At 49.1% G+C, this 19,145-nt stretch overlaps 1 protein-coding gene across 1 annotated transcript in view; it reads right to left on the bottom strand.

The window, feature by feature from the left end:
• Chaf1a (chromatin assembly factor 1 subunit A) overlaps positions 1-16,730 on the bottom strand; it is a 28,816-nt gene extending 12,086 nt beyond the window's left edge. The window contains exons 1-4 of the mRNA XM_059251870.1: positions 16,540-16,730; positions 12,881-12,931; positions 9,777-10,570; positions 816-872 (exon numbers count right to left, since the gene is read on the bottom strand). Coding sequence (XP_059107853.1) covers positions 816-872; positions 9,777-10,570; positions 12,881-12,931; positions 16,540-16,579 — 942 coding nt within the window. The 5' untranslated portion in view covers positions 16,580-16,730. The remainder of the gene's footprint in view (positions 1-815; positions 873-9,776; positions 10,571-12,880; positions 12,932-16,539) is intronic.
• Between the last annotated feature and the right edge of the window lie 2,415 nt (positions 16,731-19,145).

Genomic DNA, 19,145 nt, shown 5'->3' on the forward strand with positions numbered 1-19,145 from the left:
GAGCTGAGGCACAGCCCACCAAGTGTTACTTTCTGGCCAACAGAGGCAGTCTGGACTGGGCAGGAGGTGCAGGCCTGACTGCACTGCAGGGACTGGTCTGTTCCCAATTGTTACTAAGGAGACAGAAGTCCTGGAGACTCAGTCTGGCTGCTGAATCTGCATGTGTGCTGCTCTCACATGGGCTGAATTGTACCCGGCGGTGTGGGAGTGCCATCCTATCACTGGGAGACCAGGGCCAGCCTGGACTACACAGTGAGCCTCTGTCTAAGTAAACAGATGCAACAGACGGGACTGATCCTCAAAGGATCAGCATGTTCAGCATGCAATAGCTTGCCTTTCCCATACCAACCCTCCAATACCAAATGGCTAAGGAATACCAACTGTCACAACACCCCTTCCTAACTGCAAAGGGGCTGTGTAGCCCAGCAGGCACCGCAGGGCCTAAACTTTTCCACATTAGAGTGGTCCCCCGCCCCATGGACCACATGGTGACCCACAGACTGAAAAGCCACAAGCAGCTGTTACTTCTGCACTGTCTGGGGCCACTTCCATGTGAACCTAACTCACACCCTTCCAAGGAGAGTGTAACTATAACAAAGGTATTTGTTTTGTTTTTGATTCACTATGTAGCCCTGGTTAGATTTGAACTCAATGCTCTTTTGAAGGGAGCTTTTCTCCTACCCACATTGTGCTAGCAGAGACCCAGGCAGGACCCGCACACTCAGGAAACCCAGTCTATCACCATTGTTAGTGCAATGGAAGCACAAGCAGCAGAGCCCAGAAGCATGAGGCTCAGAAAGCCGGGAGGGCCTTACTCTGTGCAGTTTGCTCCTGCCCTTCTCTGTGGAGCCTCTGACGAGTTTCTTGGCAACCTAAAAAAAAGACAGAAGAGCTTAGGTCACATTCTCGAGGAACTCCACCCACATTCCCAAGGGACTCCATCCCAGCCCACGGGAAGGGCGGCAGGGCCTGGAACCTGCAGGGGACATCGTGGGTGCAGTCTATAAGCCCCAGGAGAGCCGGGTGATTTAGCAGTTGACTTTATCTTGAAATACAAAGAACTGATTAAGCCCCAACAGAGAAAGAGCCAGGTGTAATGATGGACACTTTTAATCCCAGCACCAGGGACCAGAAGACAGGAAGATCCCTGGGGTTCCGCGGACGGCAGTCTACTTCAATTAGCTGGCCTAAGCCCAAGTGGTGGACATGGTCACAAAACAAAAAGGGATAAGAAGCTCACTGTGGTGGCCACGCCTTTAGTTTCAGCACTGTGTGTAAGGATTATGTCCTTAATTACGTCACCAGCCTGTGACGGCGTCCCGGCCTAAAAAGCGGGCGTGCCCTCTGTGTGCTCTCCTTCCGTATCGCCTCTCCTGTATTCTCCCTCCTCCGTGCGTGCGGTCTCTCTCTCCCCCCTTCTCCCTTTCTCTCCCAATAAAGCTACAGACAGGTAACCATGGTTCGTGATTCTTACAGGACTCTCCTCCGTCGGCATGGCCACCACTTAACCAACACTGGGAGACAGAGCCAGCCAGGCAGACACAGTGAGACCTGGTGCCCTTGCCCCCACCCCCAAAAGGGTGGATAATGCCTGAAGACCAATAATGAAGGCTGTCTTCTGGCCTCCATTCTCACACAGGAACCAACCTACAAAGATTGTCTGTCAAGTATACATAGTTCATAGGTAGAATCCCCCAGTGAGGGGCTGGAGGCGTGGTCAGGGGTAGAGCCTTCTGCCTAAGAGTCCCCAGTAAAGGGCTGAGGATGTGGTAGGGGTGGAGCCCCCACCTAGAATCCCCAAGTGAGGGGAGATGGACGTGGCTCAGGGGTGGAGTGCCCTCCCCATCTCCCCTTCTTTATTGAGACAAAAGCAGAAACAAAACAGAAACATTGTTGCAAAAGTCTTTTCCAGCAACAGTACCAAAGATTATAATAGGGTCAGAGTGCAAAGGCCTTACTCAGGTAAATTGAACAGATAAGAATGACTGTAAGCAGCAGTGGACAGCCCCGAGCTGGAATCCAGCTCCTCCTAATCCCACCCACTGTGTTCAGTCCTGGTACAAATGAGCCTGAGTTCTTTGTGGTGCTGGAGTTGAATCCTGGACCTGTACCTGCCAGGCATGCCATCGCTGAGTCCCAGTCTTCCAGATACTTTTTAGAAAGTGGCAGGTCACCTTGGGCTGGGCCCATGACCCAGGCCTGTAGTCTTTGCCCTTCTGCAGGATCGGGGCTACTTAGTGAGGGAGTAAGTACAAACTAGGGTCTGGGTGCCTAGCTCAATGGTACAGTGCTGGACTTGCACATGTAAGGGTCTGGGTTCTACACACAAAAAGCAGGGGAGAAATCACTCTGCGGGTTCCTTTTAGACTTGAGGAGAGGCTCAATGGTGGACCGAACTCAGTCTCAGCTGAGAAGACCAAGGTAGAGGCAGCAGGACACAGCGCTGGCTGCAGGGCCATGGGAAGGCCAGGCCCTCTATTGCAGAATCACAGACGGCCATGGGCTGATCTCAGTCTCCACTGAGTATGTGGTGATCGCACCACCACATTGCTAGGCAGTCTCAACAAGGGCTTTTCAGGTCTCTGTGTAAGTTTGAGGCTAGCCAGGGCTACAGAGAACCTGTCAAGAGACAAGCAAGGCTGGCCTGTTAGTTCTACCCAGAGCACCCACCCACCCACTCACAGCACCCAAGGTGATGGGACAGGGCTCTCTGTGACTGGGCACCCCTCTTTCTAAGCCAGGGGAGAGACTGCTGAGAGGGCCCAGCTGCAGGGAAACACTGGCAGCAAGGGGCTGACTACAGATGCAAGCTCTCTAACAACTGCGGACACCCAGCAAGTATGGTGCCTGGGATAGGTAGGGGACACCAGAGAAGGCACAGAACATGCAGGAACTGTAGCCTCCAGAGGCCTCTCCACGGGGAGCTCAGGATACCTAGCAACCAAGACACATTCAAAGTTCTTCTGTGAGAAGTGTGGAACCTCTCACATGAGGAGATAGAGAAGAGGGGAGACATACACAGCAGGGGACTTCACAGTATACTGAGGGACAACACTGGGACTATAAAGGTATTTACTACGGATTTATTTTTAGACAGGTCTCATGTAGCCTAGGCTGGCCTTGAACTCCTGATGCTCCTGCTGGCAGGTGAGCAACATCAGGCCTGGAACCCACCAGAGCTTCCTGCCCTGGGCGAGCCCAGCCCCAAAGCATCTGTGTGGGGTAGGATCACCTGTGCTTCCCATGCTGGGCTTAAGTCCTGAATACAAAAGATCCTCCTGCCTCACATGTCAGCACAGCACCACAGTACGAGCACCAGAGCAACCCCGCCTGCCTGCCTGCCCGCCCACATAGCTCAGTAGCATCTACATAGCACCTGGCATGCCCTCCTGCAGACATATACTATGTGCACCACTTCCTGGCCTGAGCAGCACTCTGTTTGGACATGTTCACAACAGATGCAAGTTTTCTTCTGGAATTTTCCCTGCCCTTAATCTTTTGAGGCAAGGTCTATGTTGCCCAGGCCTGGCCTTGAAATTTCAATACCCCTGCCTCAGCCTTCCAAAGCTAGGATGAAAGGTATGCACCTAGCTTTCAAGTAGTTTTTACCTGGCTTTGCTGAACACAGTGTAAGCATGGGGAACTTCCAGGAGTGCAGGACTGAAAACATTCCAGCAGCCAGGGATCACATGGCACAAGGCAAAGACCCAGGAACATGGCTGCACCGTCACCATCCTGAATGGAATGACACCCTGTGCTGCCAGACACTAGATTGAGCGACATGTCTCACAGCACATAAACCTGACCTCTGCCAGTGGAGAAACTATACTAAGAACCTTTCCTGATCCAGAAGATGCCAGATCATCTAATCGTGCCCTGTCAGGGTGAGTAGAAATCCCAGCACCTGGGCCACAGAAGCAGGAGGATCTCTGTGAGTTCAAGGAAAGGTGGGGTTATACAATAAGACCCTGTCTCAAAACACCATAAAATAAATAATAAAACAGGGCCAAGGACACAGCTCAGCAGGTCAAAGTGCTTGTGAGCAGCCTAACATCAGAGGGTTTTTTTTTTTTGGTTTTTTTTTTTTTTTGGTTTTTCGAGACAGGGTTTCTCTGTGTAGCTTTGCGCCTTTCCTGGAACTCACTTGGTAGACCAGGCTGGCCTCGAACTCACAGAGATCCGCCTGGCTCTGCCTCCCGAGTGCTGGGATTAAAGGCGTGCGCCACCACCGCCCGGCCAGAGTTTTTTTTAATCAAGTCCCAATGCCGCCTTCACCTCTGCATGTGCGTGCATGCAAACATACATATACACACACACAAATACATTTAAAAAGAAAATTAACGGGCGGTGGTGGCACACGCCTTTAATCCCAGCACTTGGGTGGCAGAGCCAGGCGGATCTCTGTGAGTTCTAGGCCAGCCTGGTCTACAGAGCGAGATCCAGGATAGGCACCAAAACTACACAGAAAAACTCTATCTCGAAAAAACAAAAAAATAAAAAATTAAATTAAAAAGTGTTATATGGAAAAAGGTTAGCAGGCCTCTTGAGAAAGATGGTAGAGGCACATGGCTGAGATGTTCCCACCCACCTGGGGCCTCTAACATTTGCTGTTCAGCTGCACCCTGAATAGGATACCAGAAGGAGTGGATCATGAAAATGCAGTTCATTGACACAATGGAATATTATTCAGCTGCTAAGAAAAACGAAATTATGATATCAGGCGCTGGTGGTACATGCCTTTAATCCCAGCACTCGGAGGCAGGTGGATCTCTGAGCAGGCCAGTCTGGGAAAACCAAAAAAAGAAAAATGAAATTATGGAATTTGCAGGAAATTCATCCTGGGTCAGGAACCCTGACCCAAAAAGACAAATGCTACCACAGTCTCCCATCTGTTGATGCCATCTCTGAATCCTTAGCAGGGTGGGTCTACACTGGAACACTCACAGAAGGCACAAAAACAGTAGAGCCATGAAGGGAGGAGCATCTGCAGGGAGAGGATAAGGACCAAGAGGAAGGTCAATGGGGCAGGGTAAATAACACTGAAGGCCTTTGACAACACGATACAGAAGCATCCTGGCTCAGGCATGCACAGGATTTAAATGGAGCTGCCCTAATGGGCTATAGTAATAGACTCCTCTCAGTTCCTCTCTTAAGTGGTGTGCAAGTTTGTCTGTCTGTGTGTCTGTCATCATGTATGTGCCTGGTGTCCTCTGAAGGAGCGAGCGAGCAGTCTCCAGGCCTGTGCTGTCTCTTCGGTATGCTGTCTTCTTATGTCCACACCCACAGACGAGTCACCTCTTACCCCAGAAGTTACTTTCTTGAATTACCATCATACAACCCCACAACTTCCACATGCAAGGAGGACTGATGTACTCAGCCCCACACGGGATGGTTATATCACCTCCTCTCATCAAGGCTCAGGCATTTTAGGGAAGAGAGCTTGTGAGAGCCACATCTGGGGTAGACACCTGCAGTGAAACATTGTCACACATGTGAACTCACAGCAACTGTGACCGCATGCACAAGACCCACACAGATTAAGCCTCATGAAATTCCAGCACGGATGGAGAACAGTCATGCATCTCCCACCCATAGCCAAGGAACTACTGAGGATGGGTGGCTGCTGGGAGAGGGAAGGGTCAGCCTTCTAAGGGATGTGGTCCAAGAGGCCACTCAAGCCCCGTAGATGGTCCCCGCTGTGCATGTACAGGAACACTGAGTAGATTTAAAAAGTCTCTGTGTGAAAGCCTTCTTTACTGGGTGAGCATAGCCACCTCTCCTCAAAGATGTTGATTTTTACAGCAAACACAACTGGACACAATGCAGACATCACAGGTAATCTACAGCCCAGCTCCTGCACCTATGGCTCAGGGAACATGGCGGGAGAATAAGTAGAAAGACGGTGAGAGCCAGCAGATCAGGAAGTCTGCCGTGACTGTGTCTCCTAGAAACAACTGCATAAACAAGGGAACATGGGAAATCTTAAGAGGGTCCTAACTCTAGACAAACAGCTACAGGCAAATGAAGACAGCTGAGAGGCGGAGAGTTAGCCTCTCCCAGGGAGGAGCCCCCTTATTGTCCAAGGTAGAGTCGTCAGACCGGAGACCATCTACACAAACAACAAAAACTCAGCGGGGTGTATTTATACACATCTTTGTGCATACACACACATACACACACGTATATAATAAAGAAGCTATCAACTTGTGAGTGTAAGACATGGCAGGGGTTAGAGGGAGGAGTGATGTAATCCTACTTCAATTAAAAACATATTTTTAAAAATAAGAGCTCATAAGGCTGGGCATGGTGGCACACGCCTTTAATCCCAGCAATTGGGAGGCAAAGGCAGGCAGATCTCTGTGAGTTTGAGGCCAGCCTGGTCTACAGAGTGAGATCCAAGATAGCCAGGACTGTTACACAGAGAAACCCTGTCTTGAAAAAAATCAACCCCCCCAAACCCCTCCCCCCCAAAAGGCTCATGAAGTTGAAGGGGAGAGAAGAATTTGGGGGGCAGGGGATTAGGGAGGGATGTATTTGATCCAAATATGCTGTAAGTACACATGGAATTCCTTCTTTCTTTTTTTTTTCAGAGCTGAGGACTGAACCCAGGTCCTTGCGCTTGCTAGGCAAGAGCCCTACCACTGAGCTAAATCCCCAACCCCCACATGGAATTCTCAAACACAAAACAGTCAGGTACAGGGGAGGGAGGGAGGGGGAACTGGGATTGGTATGTAAAATTTAAAAACAAAACAAAACCCTTAACAACAACAACAATAAAAATAGACAAGTACAACACTTGGGAAGCACAGGCAGGTGTATCTTTGTGAGTTCGAGGGCAGCCTGAGCCTGATCTACACAGCAAGTTCTACAACAGTCAAGGTTAAGTAGAGACCTGTCTTAAAAAACAAAATGAAAGATGACAAGAACTGTCTTGTGAGCTGGGAAAATGGCTCCCCCACCACCACCCCTATCAGGAGAGTGGCAGACTGGCTGGGAAAGCGGAGGATCCCTACAATGACCCCCGAAGCACTGAGACATGCAGGACTTAGGGACCAAGTATGGCTTGAAAAGATTGGGGGCAGGAGCCAGGCCTAGCTCTATCGACTGTTAATTGGCTTGTGGCCAGCCTGTCCACACAGCAGCACCCCCATGTCAAAAACAAAAACTACCCAGACAGATCCTGATCTGATAGGTTGGAAAGGCCTTGAGTTCTAGATTCACTGGGGGCAGGAATCAAGTCGAACTTTATGAGGTGGATCTATGACCCAACTAGGGACAGAACATCTTGATGCACCATGGGATAGAGATTCTGCAAGGTGAAGATGAAGTCAGACTCAAGGGGTGGCATGCACAGACAACATGGCCAATGAGGCTGGAGGGGCAGGGCAGCAGCTCCAAGTTCAGTTTGTCAAGTCAGCAGGTCACCTTGTCTCCCAGGATGCCTGTGCTCCCAGTAAGTGAAGTAATCGCACACATCAAGTTACAAAGCTAGCCAGGCGGTAGTGGCGTGCACTTTTATCCCAGCACTCTGGAGGCAGAGGCAAGCAGATCTCTGAGTTCAAGGACAACCCGGTCTACAGTGCTAGTTCAAGGACAGCCAAGGCTACAGAGAGAAACTCTGTCTCAAAAAACAACAAAGTCAAAGCCACTAAGGCTGGCGATCTGATCAGACCTCACAGGAACTGATGAACAAACCACCCATGTCAGGGTCCACACCAAATAAAGGTCTAATGTGAACAAATGAAAGTGCCACACAATCAGAATATTTTGGGATTCTGAACTGACTTTGTTCAAAGCTTCTGGTCCAACTATACATTCCAGGCTGGCCTCACTCATGAGAATCCTCTTGCCTCACACCAAACGCTGGGATTACAGGCATGTACCATCATGTCTGGCTTGGATAAAATTAAAAAAAAAAAATTATATACAGTTTTATCTATGAGATTTTAAGGACACCTGAGAATTGACATATCTGTCACTACAGATTTGAAACCAATAAAAGTGGGACACCCATATTTGAAATGCCAAGTCCTCCTCAATACAAGACTCCCTGAGCACCGACGTATGACTACCAGTGCAAAATTCCACACCTGACCTCACTTGCCTGACAGGCTGCCACCAATATCCCCCAAGAGAGGGTTGAAATTAACTTCAGGCTGTTTGAAGGTACACAAACAGCTGAATGCAAGAGGCTCATAAGGTTTAAAAGGAGGTGCATAGCTGGGTGTTGGTGATGCAGGCCTTTAAACCCAGCACTAGGGAGGCAGACGCAGGTGTGTCTCAGTGAGTTTGAGGCCAGCCTGGTCTAAAGAGTAAGTTTAGGGCTACACAAGAAACCCTGTCTCAAAAAAAACACACACACACACACACACACACACAAACCCATTATATGTAATCACAGTGTTTGGGAGGCTGAGGAAGGAAGGACCTTGCATTCAGGGCAGCCTGGACCATACATGAAGTCTTAACAAAACCAAGGAAAGACGGCTGGGGATATGGTTCAGCAGTAAAGTGCTTGCCTAGCATGTGCGAGGCCCCTGGATTTCTTTTTTTTTTTTTTTTTTTTTTTGGTTTTTCGAGACAGGGTTTCTCTGGGTAGCTTTGCGCCTTTCCTGGAACTCACTTGGTAGCCCAGGCTGGCCTCGAACTCACAGAGGTCCGCCTGCCTCTGCCTCCCAAGTGCTGGGATTAAAGGCGTGCGCCACCACCGCCCGGCAGCCCCTGGATTTCTGTGCGTGAGGCAGGTGGCCTGGCTCTGAGTTACTCTTCCAGGCCTTGTTGACATCCGGTTAGTGGTGACCTCAGGATGGCCATTTTGGTGAAGAGGGATGTGAGCTCTCAGCCAGGTTCTGGTGGTCTGTCTGGGCTGCATCTGGGAATGCATCCCTGGACAGACCACTCATCTTTAAACTCCATCCTGAGGACTGGGGTGTGCCGAAGTGGGGAGCACCTGCCTGTCAAGTCAAGTCCCATCTCCAGCACCAGAATGAAAAAATAAAGCAGGAAGTTGGCAGGCGTTGGAAAGCTTAGCTTTAAGACAAGGACAAAAGTGAGCCTGGCCACAGCATGCTTCAGCATCCCTTGTCCAAATGCTCAAGAGCATTTGTTGTGAGTTTTGGAATGTCTGTAATGTGACAAGCAGGTTTTGACCTCTTGGGGCCCCAAGACCAAGTAATTAATTTTTATTCTGTGAACCTCCTTTTTGTTGTTGTTGTTTTTTGTTTTTTTTTTTTAGACAGGATCTCACTATGCAGCCCTATCCGGCTTTGAACACAAGAGATCCACCTGCCTCTGCCTCCCGAGTGCTGGGATTAAAAGCGTGTTGCCACCATGGCTGGCCATATAATGATTTTTTGTTTGTTTTGGTGGTTTTTTTTTTTTTTGAGACAGAGTTTCTCTGTGTAGTTTTGGTGCCTGTCCTGGATCTCACTCTGTAGCCCAGGCTGGCCTCGAACTCACAGAGATCCGTCTGCCTCTGCCTTCCAAATGCTGGGATTAAAGGCGTGCACTACCACCGCCTGGCACCATTATAATGGTTTTATGATTAGCTTAAAACAAGGTCTCATGTACTCATGTAGCCTAGGCTGGCCTCAAAGTCACTAGATAATTGAGGCTAACCCTGACCTCCAGATCCTCCTCTCTCTACTTCCCCAGTGCTGACATAACAGGTTTCTGAGGTGCCTAGGATGGAACCTGGTGCTTCAAGCATGCAGGACCAGCACTCTATCCAATGAGGCCTGGTCAGTACCTTGGGATTATGGGGGGTGGGTACTCACTATGCAGATGGGTGTGGAGGGGGGGCTGGTCCCACTGAGCTGTGCTGGGGGTGCAGATGGTCCCTCAGGAGAGCTGGTTGGAGAAGAGGAGCTGGTGGAAGAGTGGCTCAGTGTGGAATCATCCTCGGGGCAGGACTCCTGCACTTCACTCTCTGAAGTGATACTCCTGTCCAGGGACATCGTGGGAAGAAAGGTGTGGGGAGGCTTAGCGGCCAGGATGTCCTCAAGCACCACCATGGGCACTTTCTCTATAAACAGGAGATTCCCTGCCTTGCTCCAGCCTGATGGCTCCTTTACAGGGGATGTCCTGGAGCCCTCGGTCAGCTCAGGGCAGCTCTGTAACCAGCCAGCTTGACAGCCTCCCGTCCTCTGTGGGCCTCCTGGGCTCTCGGGCTCCTCCTCCACACGGCAAGGAATGTCTGAAGGGGTCTCTGGGAGACACTGCTCCGCTGTGGAGGGCCCCTGCTGCTTGGTGGCCCCTTCCGCTGGGGCATCGGGACTTGGTTCATTGGAGCCCTCAGGGCTGTCTGGAATGTCATTGGAGTTCTCAGTCAGGTCGATGATGACCACACTCTGCACTGGCTTTATCGTGGCCCTCAAGAAGCTATCAATGGGGCCCCGGCCACTGACCAGCTTCTGACTCAAGCCTACATGAGAACCTGTGTGACAGCGGTTTTCCAAAGTGTCCAAGGACAATTGTAGATCCCGAACTTTATCTTCCACAGACACTTTTGGTGATGTGTCCTCGGCTTTCTCCTTGGGGACAAGGTTCAGACGTTTGAAGGGCAGGCGGGCTGAAATGAAGAGAAGCAACATCTTCAGTGACAGCAGAGGGAGACCATCAACCTGTGCTCAAAACCTGAGCGCCTGGGCATTAAAGGCCCTATGGGGGGTTGTGGTGAAAATTCCAAGCCCAAAAATGAGCTGCTGAGGGCTTGGGAGATAGCTCAGCCATAAAGAGCACTGACTGCTCTTACAGAGGACCCGAGATCAATTCCCAGCACTGACATGGTGGCTCACAACCACTTGTTCCAGAGGAGACTTGACACCTCCTTCTGACTTCCAAGGACACCAGACATGAACATGATGCACCAACATACTTGCAGGGAAAGCACCCATACCCAGAAAATTTAACAAGAGGTGGGTGCTGCTGAAGGCTGGGGATCAAACTCAAGCAGTGAGGCTTGGCAGCGGGCACTTTCACCTGACCTCGGGGGCTCAATCCCCACTTCATGCATTTAAACGCCAAGTACCATTGGTTAATTCTACCTATGTTAGTCAAAAGCCAAACCAACCTTTTCCCTACATTGGGCAGCTCATGAAACATGGCTGCCCTGAGGTTTCAGGCTCTGCTGATTCCTCCCACCCAGGACACATTCCACCCAGGCCAGCCTGGCCGTGGAGTCCTGAGCGGGGAGGGAACTGCTAGGGGCCACCAGATAGACAACTGGGCACTGCAATGTGATCCTTGACACAATCCCACTGCCACTTCGGCCGAGGGCAAGGGCATGGCTTGTGAATAAGAAACATTGATGTGCTGCCCAGAAGCACTCTCCACCAGTTCTGCCTCACCAGTCAGGCAGTGTCTGTCTGGTTGCCTCAACTTGGGGGCAGCTATTGGCACCTACTGGGAAGAAGCCAGGGTGCTGCAGAGACAGCATGCAGGGCATGCATCCCCAGAGCAGAGACCACCAAAAGGTCAGCGAGATGGTTCAGTGAATAAAGAAGGCACTTGCTGCCAAGCCTGAGGCAAAGACCTACTTGGAAAGGAGAAAAGACTTGCACAAGTGGTCTTCCAGCCACCATCTGCGCACCTCGGAACACACACCCAGCACGTGTACACACACAGATGAGTCATTATTTGATTTATTTGTACACAAATCAAATGGTGCATTAGAAACCCTGCTCTGGGTGAAGCTCTGCCTCCCAGTCCCTCTGCAGGGCACAGAACGCCAAAGCCTTGAAAAGGGGCCTCTTGCAGAGGTGTGCTCCTGTGATGCCAGCTGAGGCAGGAAGATGTGAAGGTCCAGTCTGGACTTTATAGCTAGTAGGTAAGCTAGACTAAAGAGTGAGATCCTGTCTCAAAAACCAAAACCCAGCAGCTTAAGAGGTGGCTCAAGGGTTGAGAGCACATCCTGCTCTTGTAAAGTTGGGTCCCCAGCACATGAAGTGGCTCACAGCTGCCTATAAATACTGTTTCAGGGAATCCGACTCCCCATGGCCTCTGCAAGCAAGTGGTGCACATAACCACCCACATATGCACACCTAATTAAAGAAAATTTAATGGATCTTTAAAGTATATAAAACGGGCTAGAAATGACTCAGTGGTAAGGAGCACTTATTGGTCTTACAGAGGACCTGGGTTCAGGACCCAGCATCCACTTGGTGGCTCACAATCATCTGTAACAAGGATCTTCCACCTGCAGTGGGCACTGCATATATATAGTTGGCACATTAAAATACAGAGGCAAACACTCAGAGAGACAAAGTAAAAATAAACACATCATTAAAAAAATTAAAACTGGAAGCTAGGCATGGTGGCACACACCTTTAATCCCAGCACACAGGATACAGAGGCAGGTGGCTCTTTTTGAGTTCTAGACCAGCCTGGGCTACATAGTGAGACTCTATCTCATGAAAAACAAACATGCAATGAATTTTCTCTTAAAATATGCACACATTAGTAATCATTCAAAAATAAAACTAAGCAAATGAAAGCAACACAATTGCCCTGGGTTCATGTACATTCAGTATCCATAGAACATAATTCAATTCTAAACTCATAGTGAGCCCCAAGCATATAAGGCTCACCATATACACATACATCCCAAAGAAAAATTTGGGGTGTCGGTGCAGCTCAGCGGTGCAAGACTTGGCTGCCATGTGAGGCCCTGGGCCGGGTTCCAGCACCAAAACCAGAGATAAGATGTAAGAAGCACTTGAGACCTCCAAAGCTCAGTGACCAACATTTTGGAAGGAGATGTCCAACTGAAGGGAGCAACTGCTGTCTTCTCCTCAGCCCTTAACAGGCCACTGAGGACTCCACAGAAGCCAATGGAGACAAGTTAGGAACCAGGTTCAGAGCTTTCCCAGCCCCAAGTTACCTTGTATCAACCTCTTCACTGGGAACCCGGGTCTGTCTTTGCAATCCATAGCTGTGGGGAAAGTAGAGCAGATGTTACTAAGGGTGAGGGTCACTGGCCAGCTAACATTCAAAGCAGCCACACACAAACGGATCCCCGAGGCTCCTACGGCCCTGCCTATTCCATTTGAGCTGTCTCTTCTCTTGAGGTAAGATCTCACTATGCAGCACAGGCTGAGCTCAAAAAAATCATGGCAAGCCTCCTGACTCTGCCTGCCAAGTGCTGGAATCCCAGGCACAAAGTACTACAGCCTACTTTTACAGGCTTAAAAAAACAAAACAAAACAAAAAAAAAAAACCATTAGTTTGTTCTTTCATCCAGGGTCTCAGTATGTAGTCATGGATGGCCTGGAACTTACATAGGTCTGCCTGCCCCTGCCTTTCAAATGCTGGTAATGAAGGCTATAACACCACACCCAGCTACCATTTATCTTTCTTATTTATGTGTATGCATGTATGTCTGTGTGCATGGGTGTCGACAGAGGCCAGAGGTGCCAGGTCCCCCAGATCTGGAGTTATAAGCAGTTGTGAGGTACTGGATATGGGTGCTGGGTCCTGATCTGAACTCTGGTCCTCAGTAACTGCTGAGCATCCCTCCTCTCCCGCAGTTTTTACATTTGCCACATGGTGTGTCAGAGGACAACTTCCAGGGGTCAGTTCTCTCAGTCTACAGGTGGGTTGTAGTGACAGTACCCAATGGTCAGGCTCGGCAGCAAGTACTCTGACCCTTGAGCCCTATCATCAGCCCATAGAGACAGTTTTCATGGCTGGGGGAAGGGTTTGGGGGTGTTACTCATCTCTAGCTGATGCACAGGTACTCTTCTTAAACAGCCTACAATGAATAGGCCGGCTCCACAACAAAGAACTATTTGGCTCAAAATGTCAACACTGAGCAATTCTATTCTAGACTCAGTATCCTGCTTTGAGTTTCTCTGTGGGCCTCTCAACTCAGAAACTTGTATTATGTCCCCTACTGGATGCCAGCACAGTGACCTGATCCATACTGTACCAGATTGACCCCCTCAGCACTTGAACATACTGGAAACCAATGAACTGTGAGCAAAAAGCAAGGGCATGAGAAAACAGACAAGAAGAGCAAGTCATGGGGTGATGCTCGCCATCCTAGGACTAAGGAGGTACAGACAGGAGGATTGCCTCAACTTCAAAGCCACTCTGGGTTACACAGAATTCTAGGTCAGTTATGGCTAAACTGCACAAGGCTATCTCAAAAAACAAGTAAGAGCTGGCAATACGATTCAGTGGGTCGGGGCACTTTCCAAACTTGACAATCTGAGCTCAATCCCGAGGACCCACAAAGGGGAAAGCGAGAACTGACTCCCACATGTCCTCTGACCTCCACACACACACAGTGAATGTGGGGCTGGACAGGGGAATCAGCAATTAAAAGCATTTGCTGCTCTAGTCCCAGCATCAGGATCCAACAGCTCACAACCACTCAAAGTCCAGTTCTAGGGGATCTGATGCCCTCTCTGACCTCCATGGACACCCATCTCATGTGTACAGACATATAGACACATAATACCAAATAAACCTTTAAGTAAACAAAAACTAATTTTTCTAAGCAAAGTATATAAATAGATTAAATGAACACACTGCATGGTGGAAGCTTCAGTCATGTCAATGCACAATAAGGAACATGGGGTTGGGCTCAGTAGGTAGCACACTGGCCTAACATGCAGGAAGCTCTGGGTTCCAACCACAGCCCTGCATAAACTAGGAATGGTGGCACTTGGAGGTAGAGGCCAGCCTGGGCTACACGAGACTCTGTTTTAAAAATAATAACTACAAAAAAATAAAAAACCTCATGAGAGACTATTTCCCACTAAAATAAATTAAAAACCTCAGGGAGTATGTAAACACATCAAAATCCATGCACGTTGGACCATAAATAGAACCTGGTTTTTGTTTGTTTTGAGACAGTGGCTCTCTATGTAGCCCTGACTCTCCTGGAACTCGATATGTAGACCAGGCTGGCCTAGAACTCAAAGAGATCCACCTGCCTCTGTCTCCCAAGGGCTGGGACTAAAGGTATGCACCACCATGTCTCGCTTAGAACCTTTCTTTGGGTAAATGCCTTTAAACAGATGGCTCAGGTGTAGAAACTCACACCTACTAGGCATCATGTGGACAAAAACTCCTTCAGTAATTTGGGGAGAATCTCCACACATTTTGCTAATGCTACATGGAATTTGAGACTCCACTCTGGACAGCTGAGGTTGTCCTGAGTGGAGACAGCCCACTCACCCCAGCTTAGAGACTCAGACCCCTACTCAGAACACCCACACTCCTTCTTATTTCAATGGAAGAAAGGTAACATTACCTTGTTTCCTATTGCCAAAAAATATGGATTTTTTTTTTTCTGAAAGGCATCTTTTCTTTAAAATTTTTATTACATTTTAATTAATTTGCTGGAGGGGGGGAGGTTTGTGGAATCAATTCTCTCCTTCTTACGATAGAATTCAGATGGTGAGAGGCCAGATCAACCTGGAACTCATCATCCTCCTGCCTCAGCTTCTAGGATGTTGTAACTGCAGGTATGAACTACCACACCCAACTTGTCTTTATTACCAATAGTGTTGGTTTTAAACGTTCTGCCTTGGTTAAATAAAAACGATGCTCCAAGATAGTCCAGGCAGTTTTAAGAATATTAATCATGTCTTCATAAAATCCCAAGCCAGTCAGGGCAACAGTTCCAGCCTTTCTGGGATACCCGCCTGTGTGTGTGTGTGTGTGTGTGTGTGTGTGTGTGTGTGTGTGTGTGTGTGGCGGGGGTGCATATCTTTGGTGGTCAGAACTGTAGGACGGGGGCGGCATTACCCTAGAAGTGGATGGAGATAGAGGACTCTGCTCTCCATTCCTAAAATTGCCCACCCACCCACCCACCCCAACTCACGTCCAAGCTTGCAGACTGGTATAAATGTACCCAGAAGGGACCGTCCTAAGTGTCCCAAGTGGTGCTCAATTGGTGAAATCTTAGCTCATCAGGATGGCCCCTGTCCCTTCCAGTCCTTCAGTCATTCAACTCACACAACCGCTGGGAATACAATTCAGAGTCAAGCAGGGCGACTAGGCACCCCACATTTAGGGAAGCCTGCCGTATGCTACAAAGACTCTAATACGCACCCCGCAGGGCCACACCACACTCAAAAAAGAGGGCCTCCTGGTCATGCTTGCCACCCGCACCCTCCATCATCCTGGGCTTGCCCTGTGCCGTACAGCTGATACTCTGGTGTCCAGAGCTCAAGTGACCACAGGCCTGTTTCCTCACCCACTGCAAAGGTCCGGTCCGCTCGGGAATTCACAAACGCACTTTTAGTAACTTGCACAATTGACTCTACCCACTCCTTGGCCTCAGTTTCCCCACCTGCTACAAGAGGACACTGATGCATTCAGGATCCATCAAAGACGACCCGGCCTGTTTCCCATCTGCTACCAGGTCCTAGCTGTTTGGACCACACAGAGCCTTCGGGGGCCTGCAAAGCTGACTCTTCCCCCTCGCTGGGGCCTCAGTTTCCCTTTGGGGAGCCCTCGCGTCTCCGCGTCTCGGTCCCCGGGCCACCCGGGCGCGAACCCGCTCCTTCAGGCCGCAGCTTCACCCACCTGCTGCTCGCGGCGTCGCGGCGTCCGGCTCCTCCAGCATCGCGGCGGCGGCGGCTCAGGGTTCAGTCGGGCGGCCCCGGTGCGCTCTCCGCCTCCCGCCGGTGCCACCACTGCTGCCGCCGCGGCCGCCGCGCTCGTATTTGGCGGGAACCGCGGCAGCCTCCGCGGCCCGCGCGCCGATTGGACGAGGACACGCCACGTGACAGTCCTGCCTCAGGAAAAGAGGGGCGCTCGGCGCATCCTCGCGAGAACTGTGGCTTGTGTGCCCGAAAATCCCGCGGGAGGTGGAAGGAGGCGGGCTCCTTTCGGGCGGTTCTTGAGTGGCTGTGGAGTGACGCGTTTCTAGTGGTCCTAAGAAATGTCAATTTAAGCTTCCTCCCTTTTATTGGCGGATATGCGTGAAGGGGGCGGGACGGTTACGTCACGATCGGCGCCAGTGACAATTTGTGATTATGGATTACAAGAGGAATCTGAAGTGAGTTCGTCCTAGGTAGTGATTGGTTGAAAGTAGCTACTGCAGTTAAATTTGGGGATTACATCCTTTTATTCTTAATTCATGAATTACTTCCCTTTTTAACTATAAACTACTTTTTTTTAAAAATTATGAGTTACTTTTCTGAAATATGAACTGCTTTCTTAAAAACTACGATTTGCTTTAATTTTGAGTTAAGTAGAATTTTCTGTTGTAAAATTATAAATTACTTTTTTAAATTGTGAAAAACTTTTTTAGTGTGAATTACTTTAAAGATATATTAATTTAAAAAAAAATAAATCATTGAGTCTGGTGGTATGAGCTTTTAATCCTAGTATTTGTGAGGCAGAGGCAGGTGGACCTCTGTGGGTTGGAGGACATCCAGGTCTTCATAGCCTGTTCCAGGGCAGCCGGTGATACAATCTATCAAAAAAATTATTAATTGCCTTCATCTTTCTTTCTCTCTCTCCTTCCTTCCTTCCTTCCTTCCTTCCTTCCTTCCTTCCTTCCTTCCTTCCTTAAGACAGGGTCTCACAATGCTGCTTGCTGGCCTGGCATCCACCAACCAGTTTCCAAACTTTTCATCTGTTAGATGAGGAAGAAACCTTTGCCTCCATAACCTGCAAACAGCCCAGTGCCCACAACAGCTCTTTTCTTGAAGTTGTGGCTAGTAAGTGGGTTATTTGGCTAAGAAATTAATGGTATGTATTGCTTTTTGGTCATAAGCTCAGGGAAGATAAGGACTGCTCTAGTGTCAAGGACCTCATCCAATCTTTGACTGGCCACAGAAGTAGAATTTGATTGATAGACTGCAACCGACAGAACCAGGGAGGCTACACAGCACGGGGGACGCTAGGATGACGGTGGCTTATAATAAGTTTTGGTATTACTCAATCACTGGGCAAGCCTCAGTGAAACATTTCACTATTAGGATAAGAATTTGTACCATATCAGGGGCTGGAGGGATGGCTCAATGGTTGAGAGCCCTGGCTGCTCTTCCAGAGGACCCAGGTTCAATTCCCAGCATCCTACATGGCAGCTCACAACTGTCTGTAATTCCAGTTCCCTGGGATCTGACACCTTCACACTAATGCACATAAAATAAAGTTAAAATAAATTATAAAAAAAAAATTGTACCGTATCAAGCTGATAATAGAAATAAATAAATAAATAAAAATGAAAAAAAGAATTTGATTGAATCGTGCAGTTCTCGTGGAGCCGATCCTACAGTTGTACCCCTGTCAACCCTGCACTTGGGAGGTGAAGGGAGGAAGATCTGAGTTAAAGGCCAAGGCAGGCTGAAGTTTGAGGCTAGCCTGCGCTCCATCTCAAAACACATATTAAAGAACATTCTTGTATGAATCTGTGGGTTGCTGGCATGCTAGGAATCTCTGGCTGTAGTCTCCAGTTGCACACACACACACACACACACACACACACGCACACGCACACGCACGCATGCGCACACGCACGCACGCATGTTTTGGAAAGCAGACATGGTGTCATAGGCCTGTCATTGTAGCACTAGGGAGGTGAGGCAAGAGGGTCAGGAATTCAAGGCCAGCTTGTGCTATATGGGAAGCTGTCTCTAAAAATAAAAACAAAACAATTCATAATCCAAACTATGAAGGCTCCTTTAATCATGAGCAATAAGGATGACACATGCATGTTCTTTTGATCTACTGCACTGCATTCTGTTGAGTCACTTGGAAACTGCCGGAAACTCTTGGCTTCGTGAAATATCCCAAACTGGTCAGCAATTTCAACACCAGATTTTTTAAATTCTTTCACCCTAAACATTTTCCTGTTCCTGCCTTAGGATCTGTTTACTCATCGCCCCCATTTATTACTAATCTCCAAGTCATGCTAGACTGGTGTGTAACTGGTTATGTAGACCAGGCTGGCCTCGAACTGAAAGATCCGCCTGCCCTGCTTCTCAAGCGCTGGGATTAAAGGTGTGCGCTGCCACACCTGGCATATCCTATACACCTTTTGAAATCTGTAACGGATGATTTAAGGGTTAAGGTACATGTGTCAGTCTGGGGAGGTTTCGTCAAGGAGGTGACAGTCCACCCGCAGTGTACCGTTCCTCGTTTCGGTGCTTTTGACCAAGCGTTTTTGTTTTCTTCTGAGT

This window comes from Peromyscus eremicus, unplaced genomic scaffold, assembly GCF_949786415.1.
Source record: "Peromyscus eremicus unplaced genomic scaffold, PerEre_H2_v1 PerEre#2#chr22_unloc_1, whole genome shotgun sequence".
Lineage (NCBI taxonomy): Eukaryota > Metazoa > Chordata > Mammalia > Rodentia > Cricetidae > Peromyscus > Peromyscus eremicus.